This window comes from Indicator indicator, chromosome 9, assembly GCF_027791375.1.
Source record: "Indicator indicator isolate 239-I01 chromosome 9, UM_Iind_1.1, whole genome shotgun sequence".
Lineage (NCBI taxonomy): Eukaryota > Metazoa > Chordata > Aves > Piciformes > Indicatoridae > Indicator > Indicator indicator.
The window spans coordinates 10798806-10820660 of record NC_072018.1 but is presented as its reverse complement, the minus strand read 5'-3'; the positions used below and the strand labels follow the sequence as shown (position 1 = coordinate 10820660).

At 41.2% G+C, this 21855-nt stretch overlaps 1 protein-coding gene across 2 annotated transcripts in view; it reads left to right on the top strand.

Annotated features, from left to right (window-relative positions):
- Positions 1-9245, top strand: part of CCDC85A (coiled-coil domain containing 85A) — a 73350-nt gene extending 64105 nt beyond the window's left edge. Inside the window, exons 4-5 of one of the 2 annotated variants that reach the window (XM_054383606.1) lie at positions 2601-2720; positions 9156-9245. In XM_054383606.1, the coding sequence (XP_054239581.1) occupies positions 2601-2720; positions 9156-9245 (210 nt within the window). The remainder of the gene's footprint in view (positions 1-2600; positions 2721-9155) is intronic. The other variant, XM_054383607.1, reaches the window with a different exon arrangement.
- Positions 9246-21855: the final 12610 nt, after the last annotated feature.

Here is a 21855-nt window from a genome sequence, read left to right as displayed (position 1 = left end):
GACTGAGTGCAAGGAAACTCAAGGAAACTCAGGTCAAGTTTTGGTGGAAGGTTAAACATTGCTGTGCTCCCCACTGGCAAGCAGCAGCTGTGATGGTAGGTCTGAAAACCACACTTTTCTAGTATCCTGAGGGACCTTGTTTTCAGCCACTTTGACAAAGTGACTTTTCCTCTTGTTTTCCTTCACTGCCTCCTGAATGCCAACTTGTAATGCATTCGGAAGTGCTCACAGGACTTGCTGAGGAGCAGGAGACACATGTTCAGGCTGGTCCCATACCCATCATCTGCTAACATAAGCTTTCTTCATAGTGGCCTTACCTGAGATGAGAAGTCCCTGAGCTGGAGGATGGGGCTTCAGGGCTGCAAAACCTGCCTTATTTTTTGAGAAAAGCTACGTGTCTTATCGTGGAGAGACGGATGAGGCAGAAGGATATCTACAGGGGAGTTACCAATTTTTAGTCTCCTACCAATATGTGTTAAGAGTGCTGTCTGCTTAAAGTGGTGTGATCAAAATAAATTTCTTATTCTCATTAAGAGAGACAAAAATGTGCTGTGTATGGCACAGAGGAGGCTGTGGAGGGCAGCCACCTGGAGGAAGGCCTGAAGTCTGACAGTGGCACAATTCACAAGACGTTCGGATTGTCTCATATTCAGGAGGATTCAGATGTACAATCTGTACTAATCTTCCCAGCTTTTTTATAGCAGTATTTGTATTTACTGTTCAAAACTGACCAAAATCTTTGCTGGCCCTGAAGTCAGAATACTCTGACTTACAAAAAATTCAAAACTGATTGAGGGAGTTGATTCTAAACCAGAATTGTTCCAATCTGCTTTACTACCCCTTCCTTTTTCATTTCCTTTCCCAAAGTATAGCAGTAAGTCTGTCCAGTCACTAACAGACCTATAAATCCTACCCAAAGAAAAGTAAGTCCAAACCTCCCTCCATACATCACAGCAAATTTATAATAGTCATTGTTGTGGAAAAACTGTAGGATGATACACTGCATGCTGCCCTCAGCATGTGCTGGATTTGCCAGTGTAGTTATGAGTCCAATTAGTGCCCACTGTTGTGGTCTACTGCTTCCATTGCTGAGCAGGAGGCTGGCAGTGGAAGAAAGAAATACCAAATAGGTTTTATATTCATATTCAAGGTACCTTTTCTGTGGGCTTGGTGTATGCCCCATTCCTTCTCTCCCCCTGCCCTGCCCCTCTTTTTAGGGTGTTTTGGAATATGTGAGGATCAGTCCTGCAGATGATTTCTGGGATGAAGTCTAACATATTGTCTATTGTGACTTTGCGATGTGCCTCTTTGACACTGCTGGTTACAAAGGCCTGGGTATATCCTGGTGAAGTCACTTAACAGCATACCAACTTAATTTGGACTGTGGTACTTATCAAACATTTTCAGACAGACTGGGTCTGTGAAGTTCAGCCTCATGTCATCTTTCCATGCCCTTTTTCTCCCATACCTACCTTCATCTCTCCTGTCATGTAGATTATAGACACCCCCAAAAAGACTGCAAACTGCTATGTGCGTGCTCAGCAGGGGCAGCGGTTCTGATCGGAGGCTCCTTCCGCTGTCATTATTTTCCCTTCAGAAATGCATTCCCCACACACTCCAGCAGGAATTGCTGCTGTGTTATTTCTTAATATTTCTTGCATGTTCCTTACGCTGTGAAAGTAGAAGTTAGTATAAAGTTATATTTCACATTTAAAACAAACAAACAAAACCCCCAACAAAATTCTGCATGAAGTATGATAGTAGAGAGCGGGTCAAGTTGAAAGCACCTCAGAAGCATCTACTTGGGCTGTCTTTATTGCTGCAGCTATCACATTGCTGTCCACGATTGCAGCAGGGGTATTTTTAGCGCTCTTCCAAAGCAGGCTGCTTGCTCATGTTACCTCAGCACTGCAGTTGCTCCAGGAGATGCTCTATATGCTGCAAAGTTTGAGGTTATTGAGCTGTAAGAGCTTAGGGAGCTTGCATTTGTTTGGCAGTGTCCTAAAGAACCCTTCCAGGTGTTCACTAGAAGGAAAAAAAACCTGAGGTTGTCACTGTTGGGTATAAATTGACATTTCGCAGGCAAGCAGGGGAACATGCCCTTGCGGTGGAGCAGTCAGGGCCAGGGAAGGTGTGAGCTAGCAGCTTGGAGGTGTTGGCTCCTTCCCTGGTTGGCTGTGGCTAAGCTTGTGTTGCAAACCTTGCAACAGTGTTTTGAAATGTGAGTTTTGTTGAAGGAACAACCTCCAGAATTACTGGTATAAAATTAGACATTCTCAAAACCTTCCTCTGGCGTTGAAATCATCTCTCTAAACCTCATGGCAGCTTTGTAAGGCAGTGTACCTACCTATGACATTTTATTGCTGTGTCCTGATTTTCCAGAGAGACACACCTGAGGGCCAGAGTGACACTCAACAGTAGCACTTGAGCTGCCTCAAGTGGATCTTGGTTACTGTGCTACATAAAGGTGGGGAACTTCAGAGTAAAACATGCCTTCAGTGCTTCTCAGTCTCTTTAAAAAGAACAATCAATAACTGACATTTGTTTTAAATAGCTGCCAACCCTTTTCTTTATTAAATAGTTTTTAATTTTTTGTGAAGGATCCCATTAAGATGCCAGGAGGGGCAGAGGGGAGTTACTGCTCTGCAAACGAGCCAGCTAGCATCAGTGGACATGGCTCAGCCTCTCAGCAGTCTGACTCAGTGGTAAATGCTCTGAAGGTAATGCTCCTCTGGGGCAGTCCATGCAAAACGTCATGTCTGTTACTCAACATATGTTGTATTGTCCCTAGCAACATTCCTCTGGGCACCACTGGGATGTTGCTGTCATGAGTGGGATCGTTTTTCTGTGTGTCACTCATCGCATTTGTGGACTGTGTGTTTCTTGGAGCAGGGATCTGGCCTTTACAGTGGGGATGATGCCAGCGGTAGCTGCTCTTCAAATCACTTATACAGTTTGTTCTTTTTTTTTTTTTTTGAAGCTGAAAGTGGTGCTTTTCTGAATTAGGAAGTCTTTGTGCTTCATCTAGGATACATAATTTGTTCCCCAATGGAATATAATGGATTCCTGTAACCCATGCAGAAAGAAACACTTTAATGCAACAATAAAGCAAATGTACATGGTATATCCATACTAAAAATATCAGAACTTTGGGATGAAGACCGTGAATCATGTTCCCAAGATATTTGGGAGCAGATATGGTTTACTCTGAGGTCGGGGTTGGATTGCAAAGACCTCTGGTGCATTGCTAAGCAGCCATTGACATAAGCAATTAGAGGGGTAAATTTGCAAGTTCTTACCTATGCCAACAGTGAAACTATGGCAATTAATGGCACTTAGAAAGCTGTTACAAGATGCAATGGTTTATCAGATGATCTGAATCAACAAGTGTGGCTGAGTTTGCTGTCCCACTGAAGTATGGGTGTCAAGCTGTATTTGTGCTTCTCTAGAGAGCATTGAAATTGATGGTGAGCAGAGAGCAGGGACTCTGTGTTCCTTTCACATGATTATTTTTCTGCTGCTTTGTGCATGTCTTCTCTCCTGTACTCCACTCATTAACTAAACTGTTTTAATATTAATTTGGTTAAATGAGTGTTATTCCCCACCTACACAGGTGTGGCAGGAACATACTGGTTACTTGCAGGGGGTACATTTGCACTCCTTCAGAGGAGAAACAGAAACACTTTTGTAGATGTTTGCTTGGATTTTGAGCTTTGTGGAAATGCACAGTGCACAATAAGAGCTCAGTAGTCCTGTTGACTTGCCTGGACATCTCAGGTTATGCGCAAGGTGATTATCTTCCAGTGGCTGGGTGACATTGACTTATCCTCCATGAAGCCTGTGGAAATAGGTTTATGCAAGTGAACTGTACACAAATTAGAGCAATCAAATCCCTTCCTGTAACATAAAACCTGTTTGCAGTGTTTCACTGCAGCCACCTTGGCATTTGAAGCCGGGAAGGCTTGAGCCCATCTCAGTGTGCATGCAATTGTAGGTCCCTTCTGTAATAGCCACCCCTGACCACATCCCCATCAAAAGCATTCTGCCTGTGTGTATGCTGGTCTCGTCCTTGTACAGGAGAAATATAATGAACCAGTGTTCCTGGCTGCTGAGGAGCACCAATGCTCAAGGTCCTGTGTGCTTCTCCCATATATTTCACCTCCTGCTGCCTAACTATGCTAGATAATTGTGTCAAGAGATCATGCATAATTGTATTTTTTTAAAAAGCATTTGTAATTCTCCTAAAGTACTCATTGGAAAAGACACTTCCCTGAATGGAATATTTAACAATATGCTTTTGACAACCTCCAATAGCTGGTTGATCTAAGTGAAGTATTTGAACTGGTTGATGTAAATGAAATATTTGAACAATGGCTGATACCTTGGTTCCCGAAATGGATTGATAAGAAATACACAGAATTTAGTTCAATATGATGTTAAAGCTCAGCTTTTAGTTTGCAAGGAGTTATTGCAGTAGGCAGAAGTAGAGATAAAAGATACGTTCATACTCAAAATGGGAAGCGAGCTCTTAGTTAACAGGCTACCCAGCCTTCCCCAACCCCAGCCAGGGAGGAGACCCTGCTGTTTGCCACAGTGAAGCCTATTGGTTTGATCCTGCCTTTCTGGGAAATGCAGATTTCCCACTTGCATTGCTTAGCAGAATCACATTCAGGAAGAAGAACAAGCCATAGAAGGAGCCTCATTATTAGTGCAATCTCCTTCTGCACAGCAAGGAATCTCAGGAGCAGGAATGTATTTTAAAGGAACAGATCCATAAGAAAACAGAGGGAGGTCACTCCTGAAAATAGGGCTATGTTTTTCATAAGTAATGAGGAAATAAAAAACAAAACAAAACAAACAAAAAAAACACCCCAAACAAACAAAAAAACCTGCCCAACCAAATTGCCTGTGAATCTCTCAGTGGTGAAGACAGTGGTGAAAGACAGAACAGAAGTTTGCCATGAGGCTGCTCTGAGAAAGGTTTTTCCATGACCTGACCTGTCATGTGGGGTGGTTGAAAGAAGGGATCACACTGTGTCTCTCCCCACGGTGATCCTCCCCACCCTGCCAGCTGTTAGGGGATAATTCCTCATGTGCCAATGGTGTCACTAGGGTTATCTAAGCAGTCATTTCCAGTAGCAGGGTGGGTTTGCTTTGCAGGCCAGGGTTTATATTTATGAAATAATGATAATTATCTAGTCTGACTGCCTGAGTACCCAAGGACACACACTTACCTGCAAAACTTGCATTGAATTTTCCTGCCCTGAGTTCAGTGTCACTTACTCTTGCTCTTAAAGGGTCTTGCCTTAGAGAGAAAAAGCTGTGGCTGGAGAAATGTGCAATGTAAGTTTAAGGTGTTTAATTTTGTACTCCCTCTTGAGCCTGGAAACACCTGCAAAGATGCAAAGTATTTTTTGTTTAAATGCTGACAATATGCCCTTGAAGATTTTCTATGAGAATTAAGTCAATTATTGTTTCTGTAATATAATTACTCTTTTATTAGGAATATTATAATTTTAACATGTTGGTTAGTATTGATCAGAAAAATCTATGTGTGATAATATATCTGGATAAAGTACAGTATGACCCAGCTGACCTGAATTTATCCTTCAGAAGAGAAAACTTGGGCAAGTATGAAGTCTGGCAGCGTCAGTTTCCCCATCTGTGCAGTGACATCACTGTATTTTCCTGCCTACACTATTCCATTGCAGTAGATGGCTAAGATAGCAGTTTCTAGCTAGGGCATATTTAATAGTAATTCATAAAAGTTGTCATGATACGAGTAATTCCACTTCTAAAATGCTAATATACTAAATTTGACATTATCCATTCTGACTATATACTTGTATTCTGCCTTGTCTCTTTGTTCCCATTCAAAGATATTTTGCTAGCATTTAAATGCTACCTTTTTTTCTGACTTTTATAATCTCTGTCTGATTTCACCATTGAGGTATTATTATACTTTTAAAATAGTCGATTATTTCCTTTCTGGTTTTATGTTTTCTTATATTCATCTAATCCATGTTAAAAGTACAGTGGATTTGTGATAATTACAAGGTTTCTTTTCTTTTGCATTTTCATTGCAGTTCCTTCTAGTTTGTAGCTCACAATTTTGCTGTAGCTTTATGTGCCGTGGGTGTTTTACAAGGAACATTTGACATGGCATTGTTTTGCCTGTGGAATGATGACAAGTTTCATTTTGGGTTCTGTAATTTTGATATGTAATCTTGATACCAAAATGCAATTTGGATGTATAACTCATGTTGTAGGAGCTTTATGGCGTGGTATGATCATGTTGATATTTTATTATGGTAACAGATATGGAAATTCTCTTCTCGGAATGTGTATGTGATATTGGTACCACCTCATCAATGTATTTGGGAATGGTTTTGCTTTGTATTCATACACTTGTGTTGTCTAAGGAGAATGTAGCAGCAGAATTAGTAGTAGTTTATCATGTATTAGTGAATATGGAGGTAATTTCAAAGCACAGGAATGTTTGGATTAGATGTGGAGGGGTTTCTTCTTGATTTTCCTCAGGCTCCCAGTAAGTTTTCTTCACAGGGCTGCAAGCACACTCACTTGAGCTGGGAGCCAAAAGGAAAATGGGGATATCATATGGGATTGATACAATGGCTGGGCAAAAGGGATCAAGGAACCCAGAGATCACAGTTATTTCATGCTGCACATGAAGGACTTGAATGCTGCCACAGCTGCCTGATGATACAGCTGCTCTTGTAGGGTGCAGGTTTGTGCCTGCTTCCCATGGAGAGGATTTCTCCATCCTTTCACTCTGGTGTGTTGGAATTAAGCTTGAAGTGAATCACTGTGACTGTATCATGAACCTCATAGCTGTCCTTTATTTGGTTAAGATTACTGCTGAAATTTTGGTGGAGTTTTTGGTACTGGTTTTTTTGCTCTGTTGTAACTATTTAAAATGTGTTTGGGAATACACAGTAATTCCATTAGTGCTGCTTGTGACAAATCAGTGTTGAACTAGTGAACTGAGAAGAAAACAACCTTATATGGAAATACAAAATACAATGCAGAAGACCAAAAAATTAAGTGCATTGAGGGCAACAATATGCACAGCTATGGTTGTGCAAACAACTGTACATATGCTGGCAGAAAAAGAGAGTCCGATGATAAATCTGCAGAAATTTAGCCTATATCTGAAAAGGAGGTAAATCAGACTATTGTGATACCTTTCCTGAAAAGGAGGCATATAAAATTGTGATGCCTTCAAGATCCAGGTATCTGTTGTACTGTATCCACAAGCAAAAGTGGTGGCTGATAAAGATTTATGCACCCATAAAAATGACGAGAGTATTCCTTTTGACTCCACTTTGTCAGTTCTACTTAGCATGTCAGCTTTCCAGGCCTGTTTCATGTACACTTGTGCCTTTCAAGTAATCAAGAGTCATTTGTTCAGCTGGAAATAAAGGACTTTGAATTTGTCACCTTTTAGTTTATTATTGTGTCAGCAGTAGCTGCTTGGTAAATATTGTCTAATGTTTATTGATTAAAAAAAATGTTGCAAGGCATATATATATGTACAATAATGCCTTCTCACAAAAGCTATTCAAGAGGCTTTTCTTTTTGCTAATATTAAGCTAGGGAAATCAGCTACCAAATGTTGGAAAGAAATGCCTGTCTCATCAAATCCAGCCTTCTGACATTTCCAATGGCTTAGCCAGGAGACTGATAATTTGGGAGGTTTCACTGAAAACCTGTTTTTCATGCTTTCATTATAGCACAGTGTTTCACAATAAGGAAAACAGTTTTTATTATACGTTCTAATTTCGCTGCAAGATTCTGGTTTGGCTTATACCCAACCATTAGTATTGAAGAGAGTTCCCTTTAAAGGACTTTAATTTGTTTGTCCCAGGTAGTAAGGCTGTAGTTTTATTACTTCACATCTTGGAGTACTTCAGTTTTTCATTCCTATACTTAGGTTTTCTTTGTCAAAGGCTCAGAGGTCCTGTGTTATTTTCCCATCTCTTGCAAAGAGTATCACTAGGACCTTTGCTCCCCAGCTGTAGGAACTGTCTTTTCAGGATGTTGACTTCCCAGCTGCTTTGTATTTATTCAATTCCAGCTAATGCAGTATCTGTTCACTCCTGGGCTTTAGCATTGTTAAAATGCAAATAATAAATAATGACAATGGAAATTTTTTTTTTGCCTTTCTTGACAGTTGTATCCCTGTTGGTCCAGAGATTAATGAATGGTTTAGTAGCAGTTAAGCTTTAGCTGGTTTCTAGTTGATTATTATTAAACAGAAATAATCTTAAATTGCAATACACAGTATGGTGGTAATGGCCAGTCTTGTTTCGGGTGGCCCCTGGAAGAGACACCTGGTGACACAACACAAGCTACTGATTCTCCTTCTTATAATTGTCAATCTTTTTGTAAATTATTGTAAAACATTTACCCAGGTTGTTTGGGGTATAACCTCTCTGCATTTGTAATTCCATAGTTTGTAACGTGGATGTTATGCCGTCATGAGGTGCAGTAGATCTGAGTATGAGGAAGGAAACCTTCATAATGTATAGACCATACTGAGAAAAAAACTGCTAACTTCTACTAAATTGCAGATTTCACCTTGGTTCAACAAAACACGCAGGAATGTGTAGAACAGTGACTCCATATACAATTCTTCTCATCTCAAGGAAGAACAAATGAAATAAACCCTTTTAATGCCTTGCTTGATTTTAAGAGAACAATTAAATTCTTTGAAAAGAACAGAACTGCTTTGTGCTTTTTAATCTGGAAATGTTTAGACTCCTCTGGACTGAGCTTCATTCTTCTGAATCGTGTTCTGCAAGAGATGTGGTTTGGGAAGCAGTTGAATGAAGCTTCAGCTGAGGCCTGTAATCGCCTTTAGTCTGTTATCTGAAGCATAAAATATCCTAGTGACGCACGTGCTAGTTCATTTGTCACTGTTTTTAATCATTTTTCCTAGAAGCATGTGCTTTCTGTGTTGGAAGGAATGCTGTATCCCTTTAGAAATGTTCTCTTCTGTTGTGTGTCCCTCCTGTTTGTCCTTACCTGTGCTGCATGATCTGTGTAATGAATGTGTGGCATTTCCAGATGCATGTCTATATGATAATGATGTCTATGGTGATGATGAGATCTCTTTCCATCCTTCCATTTAGGTTGTGTGGAGGAAACTTGGAGATGCTGCCGGGTCGTGCCCTGGAATTAGACAACATTTGTCAGGAAATCAGTATAAAGGACCTATGTAGAAGGGCCTGAGTAAGTCTTCTCTCTAAAGAGAACTAATTTGAACTGCTGATGAGAGACAAAGAACTGACTGTGTCCACAGCAACTTCCCAGCTGATGGCAAGGTGTCTGTATGCACTACAAAAGACTTTGTTGGGAATTATTAGAGATTCTACACAGAGGCCCTTAGGAGGAGCCATGTTGTCAGGGTCCCCTGAATACTGCTGATCTGGTGTTCTGGCTACTGAAGCGCTGTTGCTGCATCATCATTCCAACACACTTCATTTAGAAGCACTGAGGTATTTCCATCCTGACTAAAAGATAATTGGGGATCTGCAGGAGTTACATGAAATAAGTTTTATTTTGATCAGTTCCAGTGAATCTCAAGTAAGTCTGAAGGAATTTTCCAATGAATTTTTCAGAGGTTTTTCACCAGGCTGAAGAGACGTTGATAAACTGTGCCTTTGGTCTCTGGAGTTTTGAGAAAGTCACTTAGTAGCTCACACTTCAGTCTGTAAAATACTGGTTAATGGTGCTTAGGCGATTTCCAGATTATTTTTTTGCTTTGGTAGAATACCTGCCTTTGGAGGTGCTTGAAAATCATAAAGTCTCCTAACCAGCCAGTAGTGTAGCATAACTACAGTCCTTGTAGTGAAACACAATTTCTTTCTAAATGAAAGTAAAGATAACTCTTTTTGATTCAGTTTGCACATCTTCTGAAGATGTGCATGATGTTCACAGTCCTCTCATGAACAGAACACTTATATATCACTATCACAGATCTCAAGTCAGAATTTCCTTCAGAGTTTTATTTAGAAGAGTATTTTCCAATTATCAGGACATTAATTTTTACTGTTTAATTTAGAGACATGCTGCTTTATTTAACTTTAACAGAAGTCTATAAGGATATAAAAGACTGCAGTGTATTATAAAAAAGCTTTTCTTGCCACTGTAGCATTATTTAAAAGAAGAAGGTTTTATTATACTCAGAACATGTCTTTCATTATTATGGGACAGAAAGCTCTTGTTCAGAATACCTGAGATTTGACCAGACAGCGCCCTAGATGTGCTTAGTTTATTTTTATCTATATGTATGATACTAGTTGTGTGTATTGAATTGCAATGATAGGTATTTTGTGTATCTCTAAAAGAAATGATAGTTTCCTGTATGAATGTGCAACAGGCTTGTGAATGAATGCTGTTGCTTAACTTTTTACCTTAGCTAAAAATCAAGAGGACTAATAAAAATATGGAAAAAAAATTAAAATAGGAATGCAACAATTCCTGGATTTCTGGTTTGTTCTTGGTTACTAAGATTTGAACCAAAGTTTTCTCTGAGCTTGCAACATGCTGTATTCATGGGCTATTTGCAGTGGAATGTAGCTTGGTTGCTGTACAATCTTTCGTTATATAGGAGTATGATGTAAATCTGCTAAGTGTCTCAGAAAAAGTGTGTTAATTTGCAGCAGCAGTTATATTGTTTTCTGTTGTTATTTTGACTTTGTATCTTTCAACGTAAGGCCTCTGATCCAGCATTGCTTTCTTGGGCAAAAACTCCAATTCACTTTGTCTCTTTGAGTTGGAAATGCAGAATCTGACCTTCCTTCTGGCATAATTTCTTAGCTATAACTTGCTATTTTACATGTTGTTTTCTCTCATCATATTGTTTACCTAGTTAAACTTCAATTGTTATATTCCTATCTATCTATATAAATGTATGAAAAGCTGTAAAAGATGTACTTGTGCCTGCAGTATGTATGTACAAGGCTAATTTGAGGGACACTGGTCTTTTGACAGTACACTTGTGTAAATTTTGATACTGTATTAAAACTATTTTTTTACAGTTCTGCATACAAGATTGGGTATCAGATATCTGTGTTCATCTTAGTAATGGTAATAAATTATAATAGCTCTCCATTGTTTGCTCTCCTTAATGGCCAAAGGCATAAGCTGCTTGAGCTTGCACACATTTTGTTTTGAAGTTGCTGTTTGAAATGTTCCTTGCTTGGTGGAAAAACTAGCTGGAGGTTGTGGGGTTTTGTTTGCCTTCTCTCAGGTGTCTTTAAAATGCTCAAACAGGTGGACTTAATTCTCTCTTTTATGCTAAATGAGGGAGCTCCAGATTGGCACCAGCTGTGTGCCCCAGGTGTGACATGTTATTTCCCCAACAGTGCTGGGGGGAACCTGGGGGGGGTTTTTTTTTCCTGTTTCCTTCTTGTAGAATGCAGCTTTGAAACAAGAGACATGGAGCTTCTGGAGCCATTTTGCTCAGGTAAGACATGCAGATGTGTTCTTGGTGCTGGGGGAGGATGGTTGTGTCTTGCTGTGTGGTGGTGCCTTTCTGTCCCCAGCTGGGTCTGGCCTTCCTTGTGGGCTGCTTGTGTAGAGGAGAAAGTGTAGTGGAAGGGCTGCCTTTTACTGGCTGTGCCAGTGAGCAGAAAATTTGCATTAAATTTTCTGAGGAAAAAACACTTAGTGCTATCAATATCTTGAAACTAATAAATCCTTTGGGGACTCCTAAAATACAGCTTATTAAGAGGAGAAAAGTGGACAGTGTGTGCAGAAGAGGCTCAGAGCTCACGAGGGGTCCTGTAGCCTGCTGATACATCTCAGTGCTAATGAATAAAAATTGCTGTGGTAGTGATGGACCTTCATCTCATCTGTCTTGCTCTCTGCCCACATGGTTAGGTGTTTTTCAGCAAACTGTAATTGCACCAAGTGTCGTGGATTTCTTGTTCAGTTGGTTTGGTTGTAGCATAATTCTGCTTTGGCTGAAAATCTGTACATGTTTTTATGGGGCTGTTCCGAGCTTGTGAGCTGAGCATGAACCAGCTCTAAAATTCATTGTGTGAGTGAATTTTAAGTAGCACTCGGGCAGCAGATGTAGTCAGTGGATATTACATTCTAGGATGAAGAAAAGCTGTTTTGCTGGAGGGTTAGAAGGTAAAGAATGGCAGTTTACGTTTCAGCAAGTGTATGGTTTCAGCAGAGCCTGCTCCCCAAAGGTTGCAGTTGATGGACATGTTTTTGAACATGGCAATGAAGCCAGTGTGCCCTTTTTAACATTTTGAGCAGAGCCAGCCCAAACAGCCTCAGTGGCATGGGGATGACACCTCGCCCCATGCTCCTTTATGCTGCCCGAACTTCTCAAACACCAAATGCCCACAGGCTTTCTGGGTTTCTGTTGGGTAGCCCCTCAACAGACATCACTCTTGCCAGGGCACTGGTTTGTTTAATTCTTTATACATTTTTGAAGTAAGTCCCAGGGTGCTGTGAATTCTTTATACTGATCTCACCAGTTTGATACAGAAAAAATTCTCAGGCACTTCTTCCCCCACACTAAGGGAGGAGAAAAATCTTGATGAGATTTCCCTTTATTGTGAATTCCTGCAGAATAGACGAGCAAATGCAGCTGCCAGATATAGAATATATATATATAATATAGATATATTTTTTTATCTTCACACTTGTGTATTCCAGGCTTGAGTGAACCATGAACACAAGGATCCCAGCAATGAACATTTCCAAGCCATCAACTAGCTCTGCAACTCTGCTTATCTAAAAACCTGAAGGTAAGAACAGCTGACTTGATAGCAGCTCTGCCTGGGTTTAGTAAATACAAGTTCTGCATTATGTAATCAAACAGGCATTTGCTGGGCTGCCTCATGGTTGTGGTGCTTTCTAGTACATGCAGTCAGGCCTGCTGTCACTGCTGGCAAGTCAGTGGCAAGTCACTGCTGATACATGCAATATTGGGAACAAGGTGGAAGGAGAAATTGCAGAAGGAGGAGAGAGAAAGTAATCTTCTTGCTAGTAGTGACTTTTCTTCTTTTCTAAATTAAAAAAATAAAAAAAGAACCACTCCCCTTCTCCTTGGTGTTCCCAGACTCTTCATGTTGTTTTATTTATCTCAGAAATGTCGTAGTGTGGATGAGATTTTCAATGTGGAAGACAAGCTGTAGTTGTTACAAAAAGGCAAATGTCCACTTGACAAAAAGATCAGAGAGGAGGGTAAGGCCTAGTAGGATTACATGGGGTGCTCCTGGGCACTCCTGCTGACTGTGGAGGGTCAGGCAACCCAAAAATGGTAGTGTGAATGAAAAAAAAGTTTTAATTAGTCTTACATAACCCTGGAAAGTTGATAGAGCAGCTCATTCTAGAGGTCATCAGGAGTAGCCAGCGTGGATTTACCAAGGAGAAATCATGTTTGACTAATCTGATAGACTTCTGTGATGGTGTGACTGAAAGGGTAGATGCAGAGAGAGCAAGCCTTGATTTTTGACAAAGCTTTTGACATTGTGCCATAACATCCTCATAGGTAAGCTCAGGAAGCATGGGTTAGAAGAGTGGATGGTGAGATGGATTGAAAGCTAGTTAAACAACAGAGGTTAGAGGGTCATGACCAATGGTGCAGAGTCTAGTTGGAGGCCTGTAGCTAGTGGCATTCCCCAGGGGACAGTACTGGGTCCTGCATCTGGAGGAATAACCTTAGGCACCAGTACAGGTTAGGTGTTGACCTGCTGGAAAGCATCTCCGTGGAGAAGGACCCTTGGGCCCTTGTTGGACAATGGGACAGCAATGTGCTCTTGTGGCCAAGAAAGCAGATGGTTCTCCTCGACCTCTACTCTGCCATACTTAGACAACATCTGGAGTATTGTCCAGGTTTGAGCTTCCCAGTTCAAGAGGGATGGGGAAACACTAGAGTCCAACAGAGGGCTATGAGAATGATGACGGAGCATCTGTCTGATGAGGAGGGACTGAGAAACCTGGAACTGTTTAGCTTGAAAAGAGAAGACCGGGTGGGATTTTATTAGTGTTTACAAATACCTGAAGGGTGGGCATCAAGAGGAAGGGGCCAGTTTCTTTTCACTGGTGCCCTGTAGCAGCAGTTGGCAAAAAACTGGAACACAGGAAGTTCTGCCTCAATATGACAAGAAACTTCTTCACTGTTAGGGTGCTGGAGCACTGGAACAGGCTGCCCAGAGGTTGTGGAGTCTCCTTCTCTAGAGGCTTTCACTATCTGCCTGGACATGTTCCCGTGTGTTCTGCCCTAGCTGATCCTGCTTTGGCAGGTGGGTTGGACTTGATGATCTCCTAAGGTCATTTCCAAACTCTACCATTTTATGATTCTATATTTTAAAAATTTCAAAGATAATGTGGACCAGAGACAAACCATACTTGAATCTTTCTTAACTGAGCAAGTTCAGACATTTAGAAAACTGATAAGCATTCACGTGGTATGATGAAAAATTAGTAAAATTGTACATACTGATATGAGGTCTTTGCTGTCCATGCTGGAGACAGGCTCTGGGTGGATCCAGCCTTGTCCAAGTGTTTAGCAGTTCTTTTTGTGCTACTGGCTTGTGGAGAAGGACTGCAGGGGGCTCGTTACATACTTCCATTTGAAACAGCTTCCTAAATACAAACACAAGGAAGTGACAAAATAGTGAAGTATTTAATATGTTTGTTAGAACATGACAATTACTCTCCAGTTGAATATGAGTGAAGTGGCCATGGCCCAGTTTCTTTGGTGAACAGGCTGAAGTAAATTTTTAAAATAACTTATATATAAGTCTTCAGATGAAAAAAACAAAGGAAAAAATAACATTGGAAGCCCATCCCCGGACTCTGGAAAGAGTGAACAAAGAAAAGGGGGATGGGAACCTGTCATGCCAGCATCCAGGCTGCAGGTGAATCTTCTGCAGCGTTCAGGTGACTAGTCCTACAACACCCATTTGCTTTGCACCTCACCTATGTGTATGGCCATCACAGAGGCCTGAGAGAAAGGCTATGTGAGAAAGAAGGTGATTTAATGTCTCCATGTGTGATTTTTATTTTTATTTAATCTTGTTCTTGATAAATGCTTGTTCCCTGGGCCCTGAACACCTCAGCTATAGAGCAGGAGGGGGCTGATAGCTTGTTATTTTCAAGAAGCTTTGAAGGTCCCTAGTGACACAAGGATATCCTGGCTCAGGTGAGCGCACTGAGTCCTCTCAAACTGTAGCATCACTCATGTCTTGAGTGTAAAGGTCAGCAAGTGAAAGGGAAGCACCCTCTTGGGTTTTAGGTGGCCTTTCATAAGAGGATCTGATTGTTGTCAGAGTGATGGGAATTGTCCCAAACATCGATACACAATCTAAACATACATTGCTTTTCTCTCCCTGCTGAAGGTGAAGTGTTCACAGACTGCTGTGTGTGCCCATTAGAAAGCCCCAGAGCACCTTAGACCCCACCCTTACACAATCTTGAAAATCCCAGGAAAAGCACAGCATGAAACACAGGAACGTTTCCATGGGAACTGTTCCTCTACTCCTGCTAATAAAATGGGCCTATAGCACAAACGATAACCAGTCCCAATTTCTTCACCAAACTACAAACAGCGAATGCAGCAAAGGGAACCGGTTAAAGAGCAGAAGTGTAAATCAACAAAACTGCTAAATTAGGTATCTGCACACCTCTCTGCAAAACCCCACAAGCATATAAACAAAGACCTTGGGGGGAGGAAAAAAAGAGATAATTTTAATTATAGCACATCCAGCCAACATAAACCCCATGGATTGTGTGAAATCAGGTTTGTTCTTCTGATACACAGCAGGAAACCCTGTAGCAGATCAAATATGTTCAGGGAGGCTGTCTTGCTAATTGCTGCTCCTAAATGAGCCAAAGCAAACTATTTAGACAAAGGAGAGAATTCACTTTTTATTTAGTATTAATTATGAAATAGCATGTCTGGAAGGGCTTCATAATAATGCTACATTTCCTGGGGAAGAAAAATGTACTTCTAATCCTGTGAAATAATTGGAGAATTAACCCCTTGCTTTAGGCTGAGACCCCAGCATGACCTTATAATTAAGTACAAGAGGAATGATGTCTTGCATAAGGCCTTTCCTTCAACCACAGCTGATTATGAAATAGATTTTAAAGCCTTCTTTACCAACATTCTTGTATGCCCTCACCTTATGCTGATGTTAAAGCAATGCATTCTTTTCTTCCTGTTGTGACTTTCACACTTCCTCTTGGTTTTTAGTTTGTATGTTATGGCCATTTGACAGCATCCTTTTGGCTTGGAGTGTTGCACCGGCTCTCTTGGGGCTTGGCTGCATTGCTCAGACACTCTCACTTTGTGCTGCCCATAGGTTTTATCTTTCTCCTGTGCTTTTTCTCTGCAGCACACAAGTAGTGTTTCAGAATGACTTAACTGAATATTAATATTGGTAGCCACGGATAAATAAAACCCAAGTGGCAGGAAGAAATTGTGATACTGAATGCTAGAAGCAAGTTCTTTTCAGACTTGGTTAACCACCTTCCACACTTGGGCAGCAGGACTGGAGTCACTGAGGTTCAGGCCAGGTGGTCATATGGCTCTGTAGAAAAGGGGAGTGTTGACGAACTTACAAGTATATGTGGGCAAGTTTGTAGGAAGTGGATAAAACGATGTACAAGGAATTGTCTGTGATTGAAGGTTACTGCTTACTGTTGTGTAGCAGGTCCTGGTGATTGCTCTGTTTTAGTTTTCCTTTACATCAAGCTTTGAATATGCATTAAGTGCAAAAACTGCTCCTTGGAGGCTGCCTCCTCTGGATGGTGCTGTCTAGAAAGACAAATCTTCCACAGCATGGGATGAAATCTTCTCTCCAAGATATCATAAATAGTGTGAAGGCCTCTAAATTGCAGGCTTTGTGGTTCAGTTCCTGTCTCACTGAACCGTGGTCCCCTCTGCTCTTGCTTAGCTGCCTTTGGGCATCCTGTCCTTTCTGCAGAAGCAACAGTCTGCTGGTGCACACAGTGTTACCCTTATGTGCCAGGGCACTGCACCTTGCTGGCAGTCCTGCCGGCAGCTTTACGTGACCAACAGGTCTCTAGGGCTGGAATGACTGCGTTTGTTAGATGCCTTTTAATGCTGAAAACACTTTAGGAAAAAAAAAAAGAAGGTGCATAATAGCTCTTCATAATGATGCAAAATTTGTTCTCTGCTATAATGATCAAAAGATAGTGTATTTCTCTTGGTAAGTTTCCCAGCAGAGGTTCTTAGCTTTTCTGATCAGGATAGTGGTACCAAACAGTTAAAAGGAGAACCCAAAGTAAAAACGTCTATAACCAAACTGGTTATTTGTATCTTGCTGTTTGGTGGCCCCAAAACGAGTGATTTCAAAATAAACCATGCTCCTTTGGAATGGTCTGCTCCCTGCAGAGAGGTAGAGCACTTCGTGTTCAGATGAGGTAACCTGCAGCTAAGGACTCCAAAGCTTCTTCATAAATAAATTATTTGTAAAAAATAAAAATATTTTGCCTTCCAGAGATTAATTATATCTAGTTGTTTTTGGTTTTTTTAATGTTCATCTTGGTTTATTAATAACTTTAAAAGGGGGGGATAAAAGGTAAAATAATGATGGATGATTAAACCTTGGCTCCATAAATCCCATTAATAACATCATGGGAAAAATTAGGTACATGTAGAAGGTGGTAACTCAGAGATGGCTTCACTAGAAGAACAGAGCTACATAATTAGCACATTCCTTTTTTTTTTTTTTTTTTCTGTACAGGAAAATATTTACTCTGTATGTAAAGGTACCACAGACCATTAGGAAGGGCCAGCAGCAGTCCCAATAGCTCAGGTGCACCCTTGCTCCATCCTATGGGGAAAGCTTGGCTAGTTTACACCCAGACTGAAGGCTCGATATGGCAAAACAGAACTGCCACCATCCTTCAACTGCTTGGAAAGGGCTGGTTTGGCTTGGTGCCCCATATATGTTTTGCAGCCATGTATGTAACTGGGTAGACAGGGAGAAAGGCAGGAAGGCACCAGTATCTCTGTCATTATAAATTATGCCCTATGCTACCTGGAGTTCAGTCTCTAAATTCTGGGTTGATCCCAATGGCACGTGGTGCAATTAAGCTGTCTGCTGGAGAAGGTCTGTCCAGTGATTACCCATTGGGGTCTGACGGCCCATGACAGCAGAGAAAAGGTGCCAGGCACCTGAGGACCTTGACAAGCCACTTGTGAACAGACAAGCTGTTGCCACAATTTAATCAGACTTTGGAAAACATGCTGAAACAATTCCTAACGAGTAAACAGGATAGGAGTGGCCTGCAATCATCTGCAGGGGAAGCTGTTGCTGGTGGCATGTGCCAGCAGGGAGCTGTATGGACCAGACTCTTAGGCTAAATCATACCAGATGTGCAGAGTTTTATCCGAGTGCCTTGGTCACTCCTTATCAACCACAGTGGTGCTCTGTGTTTGAACCTGTTGAATAATCCTCATGATGAAAAAGTATTTCTAATACATGCCCAGACAATTTTCCATTTGTCTCTCATGCTTTCACTGGGCACCTCTGGGGAGAGACACAGGCTTGTTGTCCAGCCTTTAGCTATCCTAGTGGCCTCCCTTGGTTTATTGCAGTATGTCCAGGTCCATCTGGGGAGCCCAAAACTGGACCCAGCAGTTGGGTGTCTCACCAGTGCTAAGTAGAGGGGAAGGCTCACCTCCCTCAGCCTTATTTTCTAAGCCTTGTTATACCATGGTGCCAAAAGCTATTTTGTTACCCTGACAGAATGGAAACTACAGCAATATTCATATACACCATCCATAATCCATGTGTGCTTATGTTAAGTAATAACTTGAGTGTCCAGCAAAATGCTTCTGCAAATGCTAATGGAAAATTGAGACTGATATAAAAGCAGGAATGTGCCAGCAGTGTGCAATAAACATGCTGTTCTAAAGCCATTTGGAGAAATTTTCTGATTAAGATAGAGGAAAAAAAAACAAACCACCAAAAAAGGTGGTTACTTCAGACTGAGTAGCTTTTCTTGGCCCTTTGAAGCTCTTCCTTTTCTCACATAAAAGGTCGATGTGACCACATACTTACTTTTCCCCTGCTAATATCCCTGCCTTAGCAGGAAGAAAGAACAATAAAGAGAAGATGGCTTTTGATAGCATTCAGTGATCTGATCTGCTACTGAGAGGTGCTGAGATAGCACAGATAAGATTTTATCTTTGGTCTTGATGAAATAATTAATGCTCGGCATCCTTCAGTGATGTCAGTTAAAAATTTCCTCTCTGTTTTAGTTTTGTGCTTTGTTGAAGTGACTGAGGGCCTTGTTTCTGCCCTTACCTCCATCCCAGGGAGCCACTTAGCAGACCCTGGGGACCCTGGCTGTGGGGTGAAGATTTTGTCGTTTTGGGATCCTGTCAGGATATCTGCGTGGCTGGTGACTGTTTTGTTGCTTGTCACCGCAGGACATACCCTGAGGTGCCAGCTCTGGTCTGGCCATGCTGCCATGTTTTGTCTCTTGTGTATGTCAGAAGTGGAGTGGACAGCAAGGCTGGGAGGGTTGCCTCTGCCCTCACAGGGCTCTTTCTCACGATGTTTTCCCTTACCCTTGCTGCTGAGTGCCGTTTTGTCTGTTCTTAAGCCCACTTCCCCTGAGGTGAAACCAAGGGGGTGCCATGGTGCGGGGCTGCTGGAGCCTTCTAGAACCAGCCAGAACCAGCCGGAACTGGCAGTGCCTGGCAGTGGGCAGCTTCCGCCTCCCCTCAGAGCACAGCTGATGTCCCAGCACCCACAAGCAGAACAGGTACTCATGATATATATAAAATATCTCACTGAATCTTCACACTAAGGAGTGGATGGAGCCTCACTGCAAGTTCTGCATTTCCCAAGGGGGCTCAACTACCTTCCTGTCCCCTCAGAGGCAGGCTCTGCAGTGCCCAGCCTATGCCATGGGCAAGGCCAGATCCTCCTTCCCAAAACAATCCTCCTTTACAAGCATTGCCCCAAGGTGGTCTTCAGATTTGGAAAGTACTGAGACCTCTGTAACTGTGGGTGTGTGAGGGCACAGCCCTGTCCCTCTGCTAGCTGAGCTGTGGGAATCTGAAGGGGAAAATACTGGGTTGAGTTTGGAGATTTCCATTCACTTTGTGTCACAGAAAACTCTGCTTACTTGGCCAGAACACCATCTACATGTTCCTCTGCTTACTGCATGCTTACTGTGTGTGCTCAGCAGCTATCGGTATCAAAGACTGAGGAAAACATTTTGAGTGCTGCAGTTAAAAAGAATATATTCCAAGTCATGTTTGCTGCATTTTAGTTTTCTATCATCATAGAAACTATGCAAACAGCAAAGTAAATCAAAATCCCATGCTATTTGTTTGGATGGGGAGGAAATATTAGGCAGACTCTTGTTTTCTCTTTGAGGAGAAATTAAATATGTTCTCTAAAGGTTTCTGACTAAACTGCCTGTTAACCACACTTGTAATTCCTATTTCACACGTTGTTAGGCTCTAAATTCTGGTGGCCTGAATGAGAAGAGCTAAAATTACATAAATTAAGGGATAGAACTAGAAGAGAACTGTGTAGCCTATCCAAAATAATGTTCTGTCTTGGTCTCTCTTCAGATGTGTCCTATAAGTTTGCATTCTTTACAGAGAAATAAATATGCCCAAAGGGCAGGAAAAATACGATTGCAAGGCTGGAGTTTTTGCTGAACTATAACTGCACACAAACCCATTTATTTTAGTCTGTTTTCAATTACCTGAGTGATCTGTACAATATTTAAACTCACCAGGAAGGGTAGTGCCAGTTTAGCTGGGTGGATATTCACTTAAAAGAAAGGACTTGATTCTCTTTACAGTTGTTACTGCTTTACAGGCACAGTCTTGTTAACAACTGGGATTTCATGGGTATAAAAAAAATGACTGGAAAATTATCTCAAAATGATGATGCATTTTTTACTCCTGTTTTGGTGTGTCTGTGGTGATATCCCAAGAAGTAAGTAAATTATATGAAAATTGTAAAGTTTAGTAAGTAAAAAGCTTTAATACTAAATTTAACCTTGCAAATCCTTTCTTGTGGTGAGAACACCTGAAGTAGTGGTTACCACAGTTGGTGGAACATGTCTATAATTTGTGACTATTGGTAAATCGCCACTGTTTGTGGTGCTGGGAATGGCTTAAGGCCCAGGAAGGGAACCAGAGATTGTAAAACTGTAACTGTGGTAAAAATGATAATATGTGTTGAAAGGAAGTGACAAAGCTCTTCCAATAAAAGATAAAAAAAATAAAAGCACTAGGTAAGCTCCTGAACTAATGCCATTTGATATACCTCATCTGTAAGTGGATTTTCCCCCCCTCTGTACCTTCTAGGAAAACCTGGTCCAGAAACAGTAGATATCTAGTTATGATCAAAAATGGTTGTACTTTGCTGGTGGTTTTGCTCTTATAAATAACTAGGTAGAGCTTAGTAGAACAAGTAGGTTTTTATCGAAGTGATAAGGCTGTGGTACTTGACAAGCTACACAATTCTAAGTTGAATTACAACAAAATACATCTATCTTGTGGCAACAAAAAAAAAATCTACTGGCTGAAGTGCAGTGACATGTACTTTGCAATCAAAAATCACCATAAAGGAGTTTAAAAATATGTTTTCCTCAGTTTGAAGCTTAGATTTTTTTAAAGGGCTTCAGGGAATTTATAGCATGTCAGGTATCTTCCTGTTCACCCCGTGTAACTAATTTATGCAGCTCAGAACAGCTTGATGAGAGAGTGGAAATCAAACAGGGATAGTTTTACGCAAGTAAGGCACCAGCCTAGACAAGGTGTTCCTCAGCTTATGAGAACTTAAATTTGTTTCATGT